Source organism: Microtus ochrogaster, linkage group LG4 (assembly GCF_000317375.1).
Source record: "Microtus ochrogaster isolate Prairie Vole_2 linkage group LG4, MicOch1.0, whole genome shotgun sequence".
Taxonomy (NCBI): domain Eukaryota; kingdom Metazoa; phylum Chordata; class Mammalia; order Rodentia; family Cricetidae; genus Microtus; species Microtus ochrogaster.
In genome coordinates, this window is record NC_022030.1 from 6974675 (window position 1) to 6993625 (window position 18951).

Genomic DNA, 18951 nt, shown 5'->3' on the forward strand with positions numbered 1-18951 from the left:
TCTGACTGCAAATACTAGTAAATGTAACTTGAACCTAGGACACAAGGGTTAGACAAAGTCATAAAAATGTTGAGAATGTAGACTTGGCTATCAAATCAAGATCACTGGGTTCTATGTGACTTGGGCAAAGTTTTCCACTTCTCTGGGTACTTAATTGCAAAGCAGGGGTGTACCTGTTCCACAGGCTAGAAAGATACTTAGAGAAATCCTTATAAAAGTGCACACGCAGAATACTGCACTCATAAACGATAATACTATTTTGTTCCTGCTATTGTTATTAAATAAACAAAATAGCCTTATTCTGGCTATTCCAGAATGTCTAGTACCTGTGAATCTCAGTTACTAAATCTCCTGCCTGAGCACTTTCATCATTATATGTGCAGATCCTATAAAGACAGTCTGAAACACTGATGTGACCTTGGCAGACTGCTTATATGTGCTTTGGAGACATAGTCACCTCTCTGGTTTTACTTTTGTTGTTTTTGTTGTTGTTTTATCAAGACAGGGTTTCTCTGTGTAGCCCTGGCTGTCCTGGAACTTGCTCTATAGCCCAGGTTGGCCTCAGACTCAGAGACCCGCCTACTTCTACCTCCTGAGTTCTGGGATTAAAGGCATGTGCCACCACTGCCCGGTGAGCCACCTCTCTTTTGATGACATTTTAAAATGCTTGTTAGATTTTATTTCTAAAGTCAGTTTCAGAGCCCAGTAATGTAAGTGAGGAATAAATTTGTCCCTTACCCTCTAAGTAAAGTAGTAAAGTTTAGACCAGTGGTTGACACATGAACTAAGGGATGCACTGGATACGTGGGCTGCTGGCTTCACAGGCAGGGCATGCTATTTGCAAGGCTAAGCACAGAAAGCAGGCTATCAGGTGATGAGATTACCTACACAACTCAGAAATTATTTCTGTACCTCGGTTTATCTTTCCACTCATTCAACAAACACTCATTGAACACCTAGGGCCAAGGGCTGCTCTGTCCAATGGGAACCAATGAATGAGGCTCTTTGGAGTCTGTAGCCTACTTACAGAGTTCCCTTGTGCCTAATAAAAACACTATTTTCATATAGTGTATTTTGACTGTGTGCCCCTCCCCCCACGCGCCAATTCTTACTCTCCATTCCCACAGCACATTTCTTGGAGGTCGTTGGCATGGAAACAAAGCAAAACAAAATCCCATGATTGGGTGGAATAAGAGTAAATCCCAAGTAAGATTAAATATCCGGGTGAGTTAGAAACAAAAGTAAGGTCAGTTAAGAGGGGAAAGAAAGCAAAAAAGAACCTTTTAAAATGGCTTTACAGCTAAAGATTAAGACCTGAGATGAAGACACACACCAGCCATTAATGGGAAACTTTTCACTATGACCATCGTAAGAGAATATAGCACCGTGGGGCAGCAGTCTGCCATATACGTCAGGAGCATGGATTCGAGTTCGCATGGGCCTGGGTCAAGTCCCCAGTTTTATCCTTACTGGTTATATGATATTAAGGTAGTTTTAAAAATGTATTTCTTTTCCTTCTTTTATGGAAGATGGTAATCATACTTATCTAATTGGATTTCACGAAAGATCAAAATCGATACCAGGCTAGGGATGAGCATCAAGAACAAATACTACTGTCTACTGAATTAGCCTATCAGACATTTATTATGGCAATTATTTGAAAAAAAGGACAACCCTCAATAAAATCAAAGTTCAGCCGGTTTTCTGCCTACGTTTTGGCTTCTAAGTGGCTATTTGCTTCTCTTCTACTTTATTGCTCACCACTGTGTTCTAAGGGAATATGAAATACTTAACTAAGAGAAATATACCCAGGGAGAATATGGTCATAGGTTTTTAGGCTATTTTTTTTTTTTACTGGTATAGGCCAGATCCTGGGCTATGCGCCCACCAGAGAGAATCCAGTATAACTGGTCTGCAGTGGGGCTCAGGTGCTGAATTAATGCTTACCAGGTAGTTCTTCTAGTAGGTAGGGTGAAGAGTGTCCATTGCAGACAGGCGTAAGTTTATGCTGAATAATCTGTTTATGGAAAATTTGGCACTAATCTATAGTAAGTAAACTTTTTAAAAATGAGGTATTCCATTAAACAATTTACCTCGGCTAATGTTTTATTTGTGTAAGATACACTGACTAAGCAAGGGCCTGATGTTAAACAGAAATCCTAGAGCCAATACCACATGAGTCTAAAGCAATATTAAAAATGTCTTAGCTGGGCGGTCGTGGCTCACGCCTTTAGTCCCAGCACTTGGGAAGCGGAGTCAGGCGGACCTCTGAGCTCAAGTCCAGCCTGATCTACAAGAGCTAGTTCCAGGACAGTTAGGACTGTTACACAGAGAATCTCTGTCTAGAAAACCAAACCAATAATAGTAATAGTAATAATAATAATAATAGGTGCCTGCACAACCGCTCCACCATTGGTTTTCCACAGAAGCCACATGTGAAACTTTTCCTGAAAACGGTGACCATGTGAAACCAGCCCCTCCAAGCGAAGGACAGATACGTACTTTTTACAGTGCAGCTCTGTGCAGAAGTAGATCTGGAAGTCATCCGAATTGTGAAGCACGTAAAGAAAGCAGCAGCGCTCTTCAAACTTGGAGATACTGAAACAAACAAACCCCACTCTGTTCAGACAGGGACCAGCCCTTCTGCGCATCTCTAATGCAGAAGAAAAGATCGATATTTCTTATACCCAAACCTGCTTTGACGTCACTGCCATTTATGACAAGAAGTTATAAGTATCACTTTCAAGACTGATAGTCCCCAGACCATAATACTAAAATTAAGTATTATTCCTACACAAATGTGCAGAACAGGGCTGCTCTGGGGTGCTGAAGTTCACATGTGCCACACGTTGGGTTTGGCATGGACACGAGTCCTGTCTGCTGAGAGGAAAGCACACATCCCAGCTGGCTGGCTAGCCCCGGTGATTCCAGGCCTCTGGGAAGTGTTTTCAGAGCTAGGGAGGCAGTTCGTACAGGTGGCAGAGTCGCTGCACTAGCTGGAGAGCTGAAGGGGCAGAGCAATGTGGCCCAGCCCTTGGTGTGGCCCTAGCAAGCACTTTCCTTTAGAACAGCAATTCTCAACCTGGGGATCGTGACCCCTGTGGGGGTCAACTGACCCTTTTACACGGGTTGCCTAAGACCATTGGAAAACATTGGATCTTAACATTACAATTCATAACAGTCGCAAAATTACAGAAATTAGCAATGAAGTCGTTTGATGGTTGAAGTCACCACACCATGAAGAACTCTATTAAAGGGTTGTCGCATTAGGAAGGTTGAGAATCACTGCTTTAGAACATGTGAACGGTTCTGAGTTGGTGAGTTAGGACATGCAAGTTTGTGTCAGGAGTTGACCGATGTTTTCTGTAATGGGTCAGATAGGGAAATTATTTCAAGTTTTACAGGCCAAACCACTCAGTTCGGCTACTGGAGCATGGAAGCCTGTGACTGTTGAGACTGTGCCTGCTGTCTAAGACATTTTATTGATAAAACAAGCCATGGTCCCAACTTGGTCCATAAACATAACCTCTCAGGCCATATTATCACCGCTGCCCCTGCTACTTCTTCCTTTTAGAATGCACAGCTTCATTTGGGTTTTTGAGCATGGTCTTCCTGTGTGCCTTAGGATGGCTTCAAGCTCACTACAAAGCCCAGACTGACCCTGAACTTACGATCCTCTTGACCTAGCCCAATGAGTACAGGATTGTAGGCATGTCCCAGCATGCCCAGACTTTATATTTTTAATCTTATAACACTGATTCTAGTCATTATCTAAGGCCCAGATGAGATCCTTTCCCCTCTAGCTTTTACTATTTCTACTCCAGACAGAAGGACTCCTCATGACGCTCCTCTCTGGATGTATTCCTAGCCTACTCATCTCACATCACGTGGCCGTTGATTGTTAGGTGCTTGCTACCCCTTCCCACTTTACTGTGAATTATTCAAGAGGTCTTTGTCACTGCTCCGTCTTTAGCAGAACAGGACTCAATATGGCACACAGCTGGTGCTCAACACATGCCATTGGCTTGAGCTGGCCACACTCGGAGGTGACGCAAGGCAAACTGCTGACCTAGTTGGATGGCCCCTTGGCTTGTCTTCCTTTCTTTATAGAGGAGGAAGCCAGGAAAAGCTGGCTGTCTTTGAAGTCACAGACCAGAACTCAAGTTTCCCAACATGTAAACCAGCCATCACCAGAGGGAGGCATTCTCTATCCACAACATGAGTCACAAGAAGTGTTGGCAAGGCCCTGCCAGGCCTAATTAATACGAGCTAAATCACCGTAAAACAGAGCTGATGAGGTGTAATACACTGTTGCTGTACTAAATGGATTGCCGGAGAAGGCAGCAATAAAGAAAGAGTACCTCGCTAATGAGTGGTTTAAGGATTAAATATTAAGAGCAGACAGCTTTATTTGAGAAGGTATTGATTGGAAAGTCGTGAGTCAGACTCGTAATCGCGCTTGTTTCTATTCAGATCACTCCTGAGGTAACAGGTAGTTGTTCTACCGGGCACACTAAAATTATCGGTGACTCACTGTGCTGCCAGTTCAGGCTCTAACAAAGCCAATTACAGCTATTGCAAAAGCAACAGGATATTGCACAACTGGCCCGCAGAAGTCTGTTGTCTCCCATTCCCATTATGTGGGGGTAAACAGTAGTAAATACAATTTGGTTTGCAGGCTGAATGAGTTGTGTGGCGTAGACTTCTAATAGGACAAAGTTCCGGACACTCAGCCACTGACCCCCAATTCTGACCACTGACCTTATCTCTAATTCCCAGGAGAAAGCTTTTTTTTTTTATTATTTTATTTTATTTTTTTTTCCCCGAGCCACTGGCATTATGACAAGGTTTGAGGACTGGACTCGAATTTGTCACTGTAACCTCACAACCCAATTGCATCAGCAGTGACCTTGGGGGAAATTTTCATGAATTTCCTATCATACATCAACATGAATATGAGATCCAGGGTATAATCTGGGAGATGTCCTGCAGACCTCTTGGTAACCTAAAGGACAGAAAGACATCTTCCAGCCTTAACCAAAAGGTCAGCCAGCAGAAGAGGACCTCCACATGATTCCCTTTTTGCCACATCAATTCACATTTAGCCCGGAGTAATGAGCATGATATCAGTTGGAGGACCCACGATGACGAGGTGCTCTTTATAACAGGGGCAGAGAAGCTGGTGGCTGACTCTTGACAACAAAGAAGGATCCCTGAAATTTTTTCTCAGTTTAAATTATGATTTCGAGTTCTATCTGGGCTGTGAATATCTCAGAGGAATGTCTTCTAAGCACACGGAATGTCCCGGGGAAACGTACCTTACTCCCCTGATAGAGGATGCACTGAAGTTCCACTCATGTATGCCTTTCTGGAACACAGGAGAAGAAGAGCAATGACAAAAAAATATTAAGTTGTCCGCATGAAAAGCAACATCATAAAAATAATTGAGTTTTATTAGTTTTAACAGCATATCCATTTTTCCTCATGAGCAAGCTATCTTAGGGAGTTTGCGTTTCATTCTGAGATCACAAGGGTCATGTTTACTGAATTCCTTTACTTCAAGACTACAGCTTTCAAAAAAAAAACCTGAACGTTCTTGTCATTAAACGTAAACCTTAATTTTAGTTGTAACTATTATGCTTTAAGTTTAAGTAAAACCCAATCCAAAACAAACAAAAATAACTAAGTGATCACAACAATTAGATTGCTGTAGTCAGCAATTATTTTCCTTTTGTATACTTGCCAACGATTTTCCATGCATGTATGTATTCGTGCATTTGAGGGCACATCTGGAAGCGCACATGTGGAGGCCGGAGGACAGCCTCACGTGAGGCTCCTCTGATACCATTCATTCTCCACTGGCCTGGAGCTTGTCACTGGAGACCTACTCGTTTCCAGCTACCCAGGTCTGGGAGCACAGTACACCACCTCACCTCGTTTTCTTATGTTGGTTCTGGGAGTGGAGCTCAGCTCTCACCTGTGAAGAACACTATACTGCCTGAGCTATCTCCACAGACCATGTTCATTTTTCTGAGAAAAAAAATCCAATTAATTTGAATAAAGTCTTTGTAAGGTTTTTAAAAATAATTCTCTTTAAATTATCTTTTTCCTTTTGAATCTGAGAGAGGGGGCAGATTCTGTAGTTCAGCCTGGCCATGAACTTGCCATCTTCTTGCCTCTTTTTTATTTAAAAGTTTTTTTTTCTCCATTTTACATCCCAAATATAGTTCCCCCTCCCTTGCCACCACTCACTTCCTCCCCCCCTCCACCTTATCCCCACTTCTCAGACAGGGGTAGGCCTCCCATGAAGAGCCATCAAAGGCTGGCACATCAAGCTTCTTGATTGCTGGGATTCCAGACACCTAGCACCATAGCCAGCTTGGGAAAGGTAAAACTTTTCAATTAAACTGGCAACTAGTGTGTTTTTTTTCTCCAGAAACTGTGTGTGTGGTGTGTGAAACTGTATATGCATGTACAGGGTGCCTATTACAACTCTAAGGGATTATTACCTAATTTATGAAAAGCTTAATATGCTAATAGTGTTTGAACATAAAAGTTGGGTTATTATGTAATAGACAGATATGGGTGATTCACCGAGTCCATATTTAAAAAAATTGAAAATTTATCTCTCAATTATGATTAAGCATATCATAATAACCATCAGATTATTATCCTCAGATTATTTTCTCTATCCAAATGTTTGGAAATCTCGACGTCTCCCAAGCTGCCATATTGGGATGCAATGGATGGGAGAGTCTTATGCCTAAGCCTACCTAACCGGACCGGTACAGGGCCTGGATGTTAGTTCAGATGGCCATGACCTTTACCCTGGATTCCCTGATTAAAGATGGCTGCCAGATACTCACAGTTTGGCTAATTATTCAGAACATCCAAGCATTTTTTTTTTAAACTTTGCTAAACAGTCCTATAAAAATGACTCGACAGGATTAATTTTCTCTTTTAAACTATCAATCAGATGCTGAATTGAACTGACTTCCTTTACCAAGCACCCGGGTGATTGCTCCTTCTGCAGGAGCTAGAGTTACCTTTCCCAGAACTCTGGTTGTAATGAAAAGACCTAATGGATGACTCTGGACTTAGGCTAGGCAATGAAAAATGCCTCAAACTCTTCCACCAAACCAATGGCTTCCCATCTTGCAACCGTCAACAGTGACGAAAGTCATCAGTCTTGTTAATATTTATGACAAAGGCCACCTGGTATTCTTAGATGGTTTCCCCGCCTGGCCTCATCCTCCAATAAGGATAAAACTACCCCAATAATCTTCTTAACTATACCATATAGCAAAATAGAAATAAAAAAAATGTTTAGCCATGACATAAAATTAATAGCATGCTAAAGTAAAACCACCAGGAAAGCCAGCTCCTACCGCTGCTATGAGGTTGCAGTCTTGGATGGGCTGGTGAAATGGAAGTTCAACTTTACACCTCTGAGGTGGCCCCAGAACTCTTCTCTTGGCAAAAGCAACTCAAAAAGCTACATTTTCTATCCGTAGCGCATAAGTCTTTGCTAGGGCCATGCAATCAGGACTGCAGACAGATCCTCTCAAATCTGATGCAAAGTACTCTAAAACCAATGTCAGAGCACCTTACTGGGCTCTGAGCCGAGTTAGCACACAACAGGTTCTACTGTCATAAGATACAGGGAAGGGAGACAGTGTAGAAAGGCCTAGAAGACCAAAGGTGTGACCTAGTCACCACAGCACTGACCCTGAAAACACAAAGACCCAAGCTTGACCCTTAGAACCCATGTAAACATGCCAGGGAGTGGCAGATCCCATGTAATCCCATTACTGAGGAGGCAGAGACAGGAGGATCCCTGAACCCTACCATCCTACCATTGTTCTGACCTAACTGGTGAGTGCCAGGCCATTCAGAGACTCAGTCTAAAAGGAGGTGGACAGCACTCAGGGGGATGCCACCTGAGATTGTCCTCCCCCCTTCACACACATACATAGACATGCATGCGTGCCCACATACATATGTGCACTGCTATATACATAAAGATGTGTACATACGTGTACATCAAAAAGGCCACAAATAAAATAACCAAGGAGGATCCTTCACTTACACATATACATGCATGTGTACCTGCCTGCACACATATGTAGACCCGTATACACATGAAAATGCTTATAACCAAGGTCAGTGTCTAAATGACTATGTAGCCTAGAGGCTTCACTTCTGATCTGCTTACTGCTCACACACAATGCATCCTTACCTCTAAAGCCTGCTACTGAGCTGTCCCCAAGACTGTGGTCAGGACTGCAAGCGGGGATGAGAGCAGAGCAGGCTTGGGGAGTGTGCAAAGCAGCCACTGAACACAGCAAACATTAACACAGGAAGGTGATACTGGCAAATCAAGCTTTTCAACAGCCCTGCTCTGGGAGAAACCAAGGAAGGGTTTCCTGGATAGACTGGGCTGATCCACCCTGCCAGGACACCTTAGGGCCTAAGATGCAGCCACTGCACTGCAAGAGGCCCTGCCTGCGTGGAGAGAGGGACTGACCACAGGGAGGCACTGCTGAGCTGCAAAGTGAATTACAAGGGTCTAAGATGCAGAGTTGGAGGCCAAGCAGACCCCACCATGGTCACCTATTTGAACCACCACACAGCTCCACTTTGTAGGAACCGGTCCACTCTAGATCCCATGTCCCAGCCAGAGCAAGAATAAGAACAAGGGGCTAACAATGAGGATGACAGTAATAATTTAATAATTATATTCTGTCAGACCTTATTGCTATCTGGGGTAACAGCGGTTCCTCCCTAGCTACAACAGCAATAGCAAAGGTTTATTGTTGTTGTTGGTTTGTTTCATTTTTTGATTTTGGAGTTGTTCAGGTTCTGCTGGGACATTGAATTTAATCTAAACTGGCCACAAAAATGTTCATTTTCTATATTGGTGATTGGTTTAGGCATGATGCAGTTTTGTTCTGAGCGGCAGGGCTGGGCTCTCCTTTCTAGGATGCTGTCCATGTGAGGCAATGCCTGTAGCTGGTTTTAAGACCATGAAAGGACAGCCAACAGCTTACAGAGAACTCAGGTCAGAACGCAGACACAAATCTCCCTTAGAAAGCCATCTCGGAATTTCTTGCCATTTTCGGAGGGTTTGAGCTATTTTACTTGGCTGCATGAACACAGCATGAATGGGAGAGCGTGTCTACCTGGAACTGGGTAAGGATGCTCCTTCACACAATTTACATATTCTGTCTACCCAGCCACTGGCCAGAGCTGGGATCTGAGAAGGTAGGCAGCCTTCAAAGTGCTGAAGGGTCCCTGCCAGCCACACTTGTGATGAAGAAGCACAACACAGGCCAACAGTTGCTTAAAATTCAACCCTAAAAGGGAGGAATTTCAAACAGCCCCACAAAGTATCTTGCATGTGGCTTCTCTGGATCTAGGTTTTTCTTCCACGGTACCTGTGCAGATTTTTCTCAAGTGCTGACTCTAAACAGCAGACATCTATGGGGAAAAGGGACACAGCTCGGATTAAGGAATTGTGCCCCACGAATGGAATGTAGCTCTCCAAGAGTTCCGGAAACTGGTGTACAATGTCTGAAGGTTTTGGAAAATTGCAGTATGAAGCAGAGTCTGGAGACAATACAATAGCTCATCCCACATTTTAGAAACTGCTGAGCAGGTAGAGAAAGAAACATAACAAATAAAAAGCAATATTCTCAATTCTAGGAAAATCATGGCATTCTAGGTCATAATCCATTTCCTGCTTACCAAACAATCTATTAAATTGGTTGTTTACCTACTAGTTACAGACTTAAGGCTGGTAATAAAGGTTTGTCTTTCTTGAGATCCTACCACTTCCGCTGGTAAAAGGTAGAGAGAATGATGTCAACAGCGAACGCAGTTTACAGAGAATCAACTTACAAACCAAAGGGACATTTGGCAAGGACAATTTTAATATGAAGATTATATGGATGGGATGCCACAAGCGCAGTCCACGAGCGCCAAAAGGCAGTGGGAGGGCTGGAGAAATGGCCTAGTAGTTCAGAGCACTGGCAGAGGACCCAGCACTTGCATGGTGTCTCACAACTGTCCATAAGTCCAGTTCCAGGGGACCTTTGTGGGCACCAAAAACACACATGGTGCATGTGCACGCATGCATGCAAGCAAAATGCTCATAAAATAGTAGTGTTTTTTTTTTTAAAAAAGACAGTGGAAGTAGGCACAGAGATAATTCATGCCTTAACTAATAAATAACCCTCCCTCATATACTCAGTGAATGTCACAATATACATAGTTCTTAGCACAATGTAAAAGCTGCTCCTAAAATTGTCACAGGGTTGAGAACGCCCCATCAGGCCCACTGGTCCACTGATCAGAGAACCTCTCTGGAAGAGCAAACAAAAACAACTAAAGCACTGTTTCCAGAAATCTCTGGCTCACTGTTTGCTCTTTTCCTGTCTTCCAAATTCTATTGGCTCTGCGCTCATTCTCGGGACCGTGTTTGTCGCTAATTCCTTTAGCCACATTCTGATCCAAGTGTCCCTGGGTAACCTTGCGCTTTCCGGTCAAGCCTCTGAAAATCTCTGCCCGTCTTCCTCTCGCCCCGGTACAAGAACATGTCTGCGTCCACGTCAAAGTGCTGCGAGCAGGCACTGCACTTTAATGCAACGCAACAAGAACACACGCTCAGCTTCGTCTCTGTAGGTGCCTGCAGGTCACCAGCTCCAAGTGCCTGGGTCTACAATAAAAGTCCTCTATCTCTCATCTTTTTCTTCTGAACACCCTACTGGAGTGACCCCCCCCCCAGCCGACTTTGAGCCTGCTAATACTCCTTTTTGGTGTCTCTCCTAATGAGTGGCTGAACCATACACTGATTTTTTTTCTCTTCAAATGACCCATCACTCTGCAGCTGGAACCCCACTGTCCTAGTACAACATCTAGCTACTTCATTTCTATTTCCTTCTTTCCTGTGACCCTTCAGGTTCCAAGATTCCCTAACTATACGTCAAGGTGCGCTAAGTCTTCCAGCTATAGCGAAAACACGATTAACGCACGTTCTGTGCCTTTAGCCCATTGCTGGAGAATTCCTGGTAACTATCTCATGCACTCTCCACAACATTTCCTAAGGTACCATCATCGCCTTTTCTCCATGTATGGAGGCTACAGGAAGAGTTATACAGACTGCCCAGGTCACCCCGCAAGCAATAGATAACAGCGGCCTTCTCACCTGCGGGGCTTCACTCTGACCTTGTTCCTGGCCGCTCTGGGACAGCTCTTGCTCTTGACAGCTCTTAGATTTTAAGTAGCTTCAGTGATGCACCATTTCCTACCAGCACATGTCCAGATTCTCCTTTCTCACTCAGGAAACAAGTTGTGATTCTATACCATCCTGCCTACCAGTGTATTTGCCACCGCCAGTATCACGTCCCCCTGGTGAGTCAAAAAGGCCGCTCACCACCCCTGGGCATCCCATGCTCACATTTGTTCTTTGTCTCTGTTGGAATCTGCTCTGTTCTCCCCACCTGAATCATTCCTTAGTCCACAACCAAAACCCAGACTCCCAGTCCTAATTGTATCCCCCCAAAGACATCATGCCCTACTCATTGTTCCTCACTGAACTTCAGAGACCACAAGTCCCAAAGGTCCTCCTCACAACCCGGCATGGTCCCATGAGCCACCGAAGTCCTTATAGTCAGGAAGCAAGAGTGTCACACTGGTCACAGTGCGTTCCTCCCAGGTAGCATGACGCTCCAGGGGAAAACTCACTTATGGACCAGAAATGTTACTGACGTGGATGTCGGCCATTCTCCCCTTACAAAGTGATGAACACAGAGAATGTCTTAGCTGTCATAAAGTTCCTTATCAAGGCAGTTTTCCTTTAGGAATAAGTTAATACTATAGGAAAAGACAATACTATCTTTTGGGACTATCTTCATTAAGGGCTAGACACCAGGCCTCACAGTAATACTGCTCATAGTGGCAGGCCCTAACATGGGTAAGGTGTGTTTTGTTGGGTGATGATCCCACAGTTATCATAACCTGTTAGTGGGCAAAGTATAAAACTCCAGCACAGCCAGCCCATAGCTGTCCTAGGAAAGTAGTAGCGGGGCCAGGGTTCCACAGGTTGGATCTGGAAAGACCGCAGTTCTGAAAGAAGCCATTCAGACGCAGTTGTCAGATCTACTTCTGAAGACGGATTTCTGTGCACACTCGTGCCGTGATTCCATGCTATCCGGCATTTAGTATGTCTGCCAAAGCACTACACCTTACCAGGCTTCACACCACCAACTGCATTCAGACATACACTAACTTCCAATGTTCTCACTTCTGGGTAGCTGCCATTTTGAACACAAGGCACTCCTTCTTCTATAAACGACAGCTCCGTGACAGGTGACTTGTTGCTGTTTTGATCGAGGTTACAGGACCTGGTCCTACCTGGAATTTGGGAAAGGCTCAGCCCAGCTGATGTGACTACCCCAAAGCATGAGTTACTCTTCCTGTATTACCGACACGCTCTGTGGATGGGCCTGCGGAGCTTCCTACAGCGGTGGTTAATGCGTGTGGGTTCTGCTAACCAGATCAGACATAGAGTGGAAATCCAGATTTGAAGCCACTTCTTGTCACTCAAATGTTGAGGTTTCCAGGAGATAGCCTTCGGAAACTACAACCCCTAAGAGCCCAATTGAGCCATAAAGTCAAGGACGTAATAATTTTTCCCCAACTGAGTCATTCAGTATGCCCACACCCATTATTAGACTTGTTCGCAACCACAGCCACACATCAGAATCATACAGTGATTTTCATAACAACATGCGCGTGTGTGCCCAGGACTCACTCTGAGCATAACAAAAGATCACAACCTATGGCTAGCTTGTAGGCTTATACAACAGGTAGCTCAGTTTGTGACCTATTGGATACTTACACTCTCCCAAACGATATCTTCATATTGTTTAAAGAATGAAACAAGGTTAAATTCTGGGGTCTTAAAAATAAGATTACAAAAAGCAGCCATTTAAATAGTGTTTGTTGTTATCATCCTGAAAGTATTTGTGGCGTTCAGTATAGTAAAGGGCTCTGTGAGATGCACCCTACCCACACAACTTCATACACTGTTCACAACAAACTCAAAGGGGGCAAGGTGGGGTTTCCTTTAGCTCAGGTTGGCCTGGAATTCACTGTGCTTCTGAAAGTGGTCTTGAATTTATGATCTTTCTGTTTAAACCTCCCAAATCCTGGGATGACAGACATGCAACAGTGCCATGTCTTTAGAGGTGGATACTGCTGTTGTTGTTATTATTATTTTATTGTCTCTTGTACAGATAAGGACACTGTAACTTAGGGAATCCATGTTGCACACAAGCAGTGACAAAAGTCTAAGCAAATTCAGGTCTATTAACTTAAGCAGTATTGCAAACTCGTACCCAGCTCATGCTTTATTTTGCCCTTATCGCCTCTGCGTACACTGCAGGTTTCACTCCTCAGTTTATTGCCTCCCAAGGGAGAAAGTGTCATGAGAGGCGGAGTTCACTCATCCTGTATAAAGTGCTTTTCCCACTGCTTAATACACGGCCTGGTAAGTGCCTGGCACATAGCAGGTGCTCAGCCAACATCTGCACATGGAACCAGTGAATAATGTTTAAAGAAAATTAAGGGTATTTTAGAAAACAATTAGGAAAAACCCTGAAATAAACTTTCTCCTAAGATTTCTCTAATATCTACACCTTTTCCTTTTGTTTGGACAGGTCATCCGGCAATGATTTCTGTGTTTTAAGAGTTGTGGCATGCACATGAGAACAAACAAAATCATGCCTATCATCTCAGTGCTTGAGGCTGAGGACTGAAATGCAGAGGCCAGACTACCTTACAAAGAGAAACTCGGTCTCAGAACAAAGAACAAAATCTGAACAAACCACCAACATGCAAAGGTTGATCACATGCTGCCAAGGAGCGTATAAGGGCTGGGGGTGGGGGTCTAAGACCCTCCAGGAACCAAGTAGAAGTCCATCCTATCTTACCTTATAAAGACCATATTGAGTCAGCGCTAATCTGAAATTTTGCAGCTATTTAGATAAGCAAGCAGTCAGATGCAAAGATAACAATAACGGGCCCACTTTAAACTTAAAAGGGCCTTTGTCCTACACGTTTTCTAGAATTAAGAGACACGTCATTTGCGACCTCAGTTTTATAACTTATTTCTTTGGCATAATTTTGAAAAGTTACTTCTTCGGGGCATAACTGAGCTTACTGCATGAATTTCTAAAACAAAGAAATATCCCAATTTTTAGCACACTTGAAATGGTTATACCGTCTCTACTAAAAAGCTGAATTATTTCAAGTATATCCGACTAATTGATGAAACTCATAACCCAAAAGTAGTGATGTTTATACGGCAGCATCCTCTTATGCCAAGACAAACACAGTCAAACTATTTCTTCCTAATTAGCCCATTTACTGCAGTGAGACTGGAAAAGCAGAAAGTCTTATCTTAATTGCAGTTTACCTTGTCATCGGGCAGCACGTGCCAAATAGATATTGTCTTCTCCTCGACTTCGTTATTGATAGACAGGTAGGAAGGCTGATAGATTTTGGTTGGCTCTAATATTAATACCTAGAAAGAAAAAAGGCAAAGAAGCCTGCGTTAGTGACAACTGCTACAGTAAATCCAACACCACGTAGAAGAGGTTACAGATGCATCAGCTACGGAAATCACCTTAACTTCTAAAGAGTCCCTAGGAGCTTTCTGAGTTTTTCCATGATATACAGTTATCCTAAGGTCCAGCAATACATTAGCATTTATTGCTAACAGACTGGAAGTCATATTTCAAAGTCTATAGTTTGGTTATCCCTGGAGAACTTACTGGTCCATTTTGGAAAGCTTCAGCAAGCATGGCAATTCTTGCTTCTACCCAAGGCTCTTGGGAGATGAAGAAGAGGACCACTGAAAGTTCAAAGTCGGTCTGGGTTACATCGTGAGTTTCAGGCCAGCTTAGCTATGAAGCAATATACATACCTCACTCCCAAAGCTTAAATTAATCATCTTGTAATGCATATGCTATTTCTATTAAAATAAACGTGTCAAAGAACGGAAGAAACATGATAAAACACTTCTATACACTGAAAAGAGTCTATTTCTAGAATAGAAATTCCAGATCTCTGCTGTCACACTTTATCCTAAGGAGCTGGGAGTATGGTGCTTCTTCCCATGAAAACGGATTTATAAATAATTTGGGATTTTGTTGAAAGAGTTTTATATATAAACCAAAGAATCAGATATAGCTCTGTGAAATATTAAAATTATCTTTGCATTGCCTTCCATATAAAACTGGAATATTCAATGGGAAATAAAATTTGCTGTTATTTTATTTACAGATGTTATGAAGGGCATATGATAAGCTAGTTGAGAATCTACATGGAAAAGTTACACGAAAGCGTTTAATTATTACTAATACTTCATACCAAGAGGGAATAACATCAATATACCATATGCTCTCTAATTTTTAAGTTATGATAGTTATTTTTTGTATAGACCCTTAAAGACCATTTTTTTAAATTGAGACAGGCTTGTGTGTACCACAGGCTGACCCTGAACTTGCTATGACTTTGACTATGATCATCTAGACTCTAACTCCCAGAACCTGTGATCACAGACCTTCACTACTGGTTTTAGAGGCATTGGGGACTGATCCCAGGGACTTGTGCATGCTAGGCAAGCATTTTATCAACTGGACTATATCTCCAGACCTAAGACCTAATCTTTTTGTTTAGGATATTTAGAAGGAAGGAAGGAAAGCCATTACTTCATTACAGAGAAACTGGCATGCTTCTTTGTGCTCTGCTGACTAAAATTACATTCAGAAGCAATCATGAATCAAGCAAGTTTACCAGATAAAACCGGAGAGTCTTCCTACGGCTCTGTCATCAAGAAATAACAAACTCCCAATACACTAAAACATACAATGCAGCCTGAGCAAGGAGGGACAAGAATATGGGTCAGAAAACTGCCACATACCAAGGACAATACATCCTTTCCCCTCTAAGGTTACCATAACACAGCACGTATGTAACTTAATTTATACATAGAAATAGAAAGGGGGCAGGTGAACCCCCAAATTTTCCTTTACCCTGATATAAAAACTTTTAGAGCTCACCAATTTATTTCTTGATAAGGCCTTTGTTATGAAATAAGAGGCTTTTCCACAAATCTCCTCACAATGAGAGCTTGCATTCTGACTCAGGACTATGCCCCTTACTGGGTAAACCAAGGCTCTAATTCTAGTCAGTCAAGCTCGGTGCTACTTATTAAGACTGAAGACTGATTTTCAAGCAACACTGCAGAAATGGTGCTGTCATAGCTGAAGGCTGCAGAATATTTGTTTAACTATGCAAAGAGGAGCTGCATTTGTTTAACTATAGAAAGATGTGCTACATTTGTTTATATTGTAAAATATTTGTTTAACTATGCAAAGATGTGTTGCACTTGTTTAATTATGTAAAGATGGGTTGCCGTTTTACCTTGCCTGCTCAAGTCACCTGATTAGTCTAATAAAAAGCTGAACAGCCAACAGCAAGAGAGAAGGCATAGGCAGGACTTCCGGACAGAGAGAATAAGTAGGAGGAGGAATTTAGGTGTGTAAAAAAGGAAAGAAAATGAGACACCAGGGAGATGTCAGGGGACATTGGGGGACATGCCAGACATGCTAGGGAACATAGGGGAACATAAGAGGACATAGAGGCCATGCTGGACATGCCAGGGGACATAGAGGGAGATACCAGGCAGACATAGAGGAAGCAGGAAAGTGGGACATACAGAATGAAAAAAAAAAGAGATAAGCCTTGAGGCAAAACATAGATGAATAGTAACTGGTTAAATAAAGTTAAAAGAGCTAGTGGGATAAGCCTGAGCTAAGGTTGAGCACACATAATGAATAATAAGTCTCTGTGTGTTTATTTGGGAGCTGGTTGGCGGCCTCAAGAAAATTCCAGCTACATCTGAACAACCCAGTGTTTCAAATACAAAAACAAGTAACAGAGAACAAAAGATAGGATCCCCAAAACATCTTCTCAAGTTTCCTTACCTACAAATGAGAGCCCCTGTTCCCCAATGCTATGGGTACATTATTTCAGAGAAGCACAGGCTCTTATGAACTCCCTCTCCGGTTGAACTATGCCTTTATTGTCATTCCAAATGTTTCTAATAGATGAACTCTGAACTATGTGTTCTCAACTTGGGACAGGGAACAAAAACAAGGTTATCGCTGCCTAAAGTTTGTGAAGCCCTTTGATCTGCCCTTGATATGACAAAATAGGAGGAATCTGTAGCATACATAAAAGAACCACAGACAGGCAGAGGAATGCAGGGGAAAGGGAAGAAGAAGGAAGGGAAGTGGAAAAGGAAGAGATGAGAGGAGGAGAAAGAGAGGGAAAAGAAGAGAAGAGGGATCCACGCCCCAAAATGAGGCAACTCAACAGAGTTGTGGCTCTGGATAGAGCCTCCATGAGGTGTACACTCTGACTTTCTATTCCCTGTCTTTTACACTAGTCAACGTTACAATGATTGCTGACTGCTGGAGCAGGAAATCAGGGCAAGGCCTTACAGAATAGCGATGTCAGCAGGCTGTGTAGATCTAAGTCTCTCAAAGCCTCTGAGCACGGGGCCCTTCCTCCCCTCTTGCTCCTGGCATTAGGTGATAAGTTGGTGGTCTTCAGGCTTATGCAAGGTGAGAAGCAAACCCCCCGTCCCACACCTCTCCTGAAGGAGGTAAGGAAGAAGTTAATCAAACTGAGTATAAATGAATAGGACCATCCACATAATTTCACAAACTTTCCAGTATCTCTGGTCATGTTTGTTTGTTTGCTTGTGTTTTCTTTGGATAACAAGAAGGAAATTATGGAAATCAGACAAATGGAAGCAATCCCAGTACATATTTTCTTCTGCGTTCTCTATTGGGTTTTTGAATGAACTCCGTAAATAATGTGATCATCCTAATCAAGACCACCAAAGCCCCCTAAGCATGAGCCACAGAAGCTGCTATTTACTGTGAGGATAAGTGAGATACTACAGTGACTGCCACAGCACCGGAAGGGCCTTTCCCTCTGAGGGAACCCAGATATAGGGACAACTTACTACCAAACGTGTGTATGTACAAATGTATGTATGTCTCTCTCCCTCACCCCTTTCTGCTGCTTTATGATCTATGTCTTGTATATATTTTATGTATTTACCATATGTTTTTCTTATTTCTGCAAATAATGTCTTGGCAGCTTCTACAACGCTTATTCATATATGCAAATACAGGAAAATAGGCATGTGATTGACTGGAAAGCGGTTTTTATTGAATTTGGAACTTCTTGGTAGACTCAAGCTTTATAGAAAATGAAGTGTAGGAAAGTTTAGTTAGCAATAGTGATGCACACTTGTTCTGGGGGCTGGGCTGGGATGTAAAGTTTGAGATCAGCATGACCAACTTGGTAAGACCTTGTCTCAAAATTTAAAAAAACCAAGCAGAGTGTGGATCTGGTCAGTAGTAGTTGGGGGGTCTGGTCAGTTGGTCAGTGGTTGAGTGTAGGTCTCGTCAGCGTAGAGTGAGGGAGGTCTGGTCAGTGTAGAGTGGGGGGTCTGAATCAGTGGTAGACTGGGGGGGGGTCTGGTCAGTGGCACAGTGCAGGAGTGTGGTCAGTGGTAGAGTGTAGGCATGTGGATCACTGAGAGTGTCTACATCACATTGGCAAGGCATTGGGTAAAATGAGAATTAGAAAACTACAATTTTGATCTCAGTGTGACAACAAAGCCTGGGAGAGCAATTCTGAGTTTTCAAGTTATGAATTCTGGAGTAGGAGTGGAAGAAACAAGCACAAAACACTGTTTTAGTCTCTTCAAAACCAGACAGCCATGAAAATTTTGAGAGGAAATGGGATTGCTGCCAAACAAACTGTCATAACTGAGTCTGCAAGATAACATGTGCCCTTCTGCCT

The 18951-nt window shown here is 42.9% G+C and overlaps 1 protein-coding gene across 1 annotated transcript in view; it reads right to left on the reverse strand.

The window, feature by feature from the left end:
* The window catches only part of Map3k5 (mitogen-activated protein kinase kinase kinase 5), a 206024-nt gene that overhangs the window by 63328 nt on the left and 123745 nt on the right, over positions 1 to 18951 (reverse strand). The window contains exons 11-13 of the mRNA XM_005360963.3: positions 14480 to 14587; positions 5319 to 5368; positions 2503 to 2598 (exon numbers count right to left, since the gene is read on the reverse strand). Of these exons, the coding sequence (XP_005361020.1) occupies positions 2503 to 2598; positions 5319 to 5368; positions 14480 to 14587 (254 nt within the window). The remainder of the gene's footprint in view (positions 1 to 2502; positions 2599 to 5318; positions 5369 to 14479; positions 14588 to 18951) is intronic.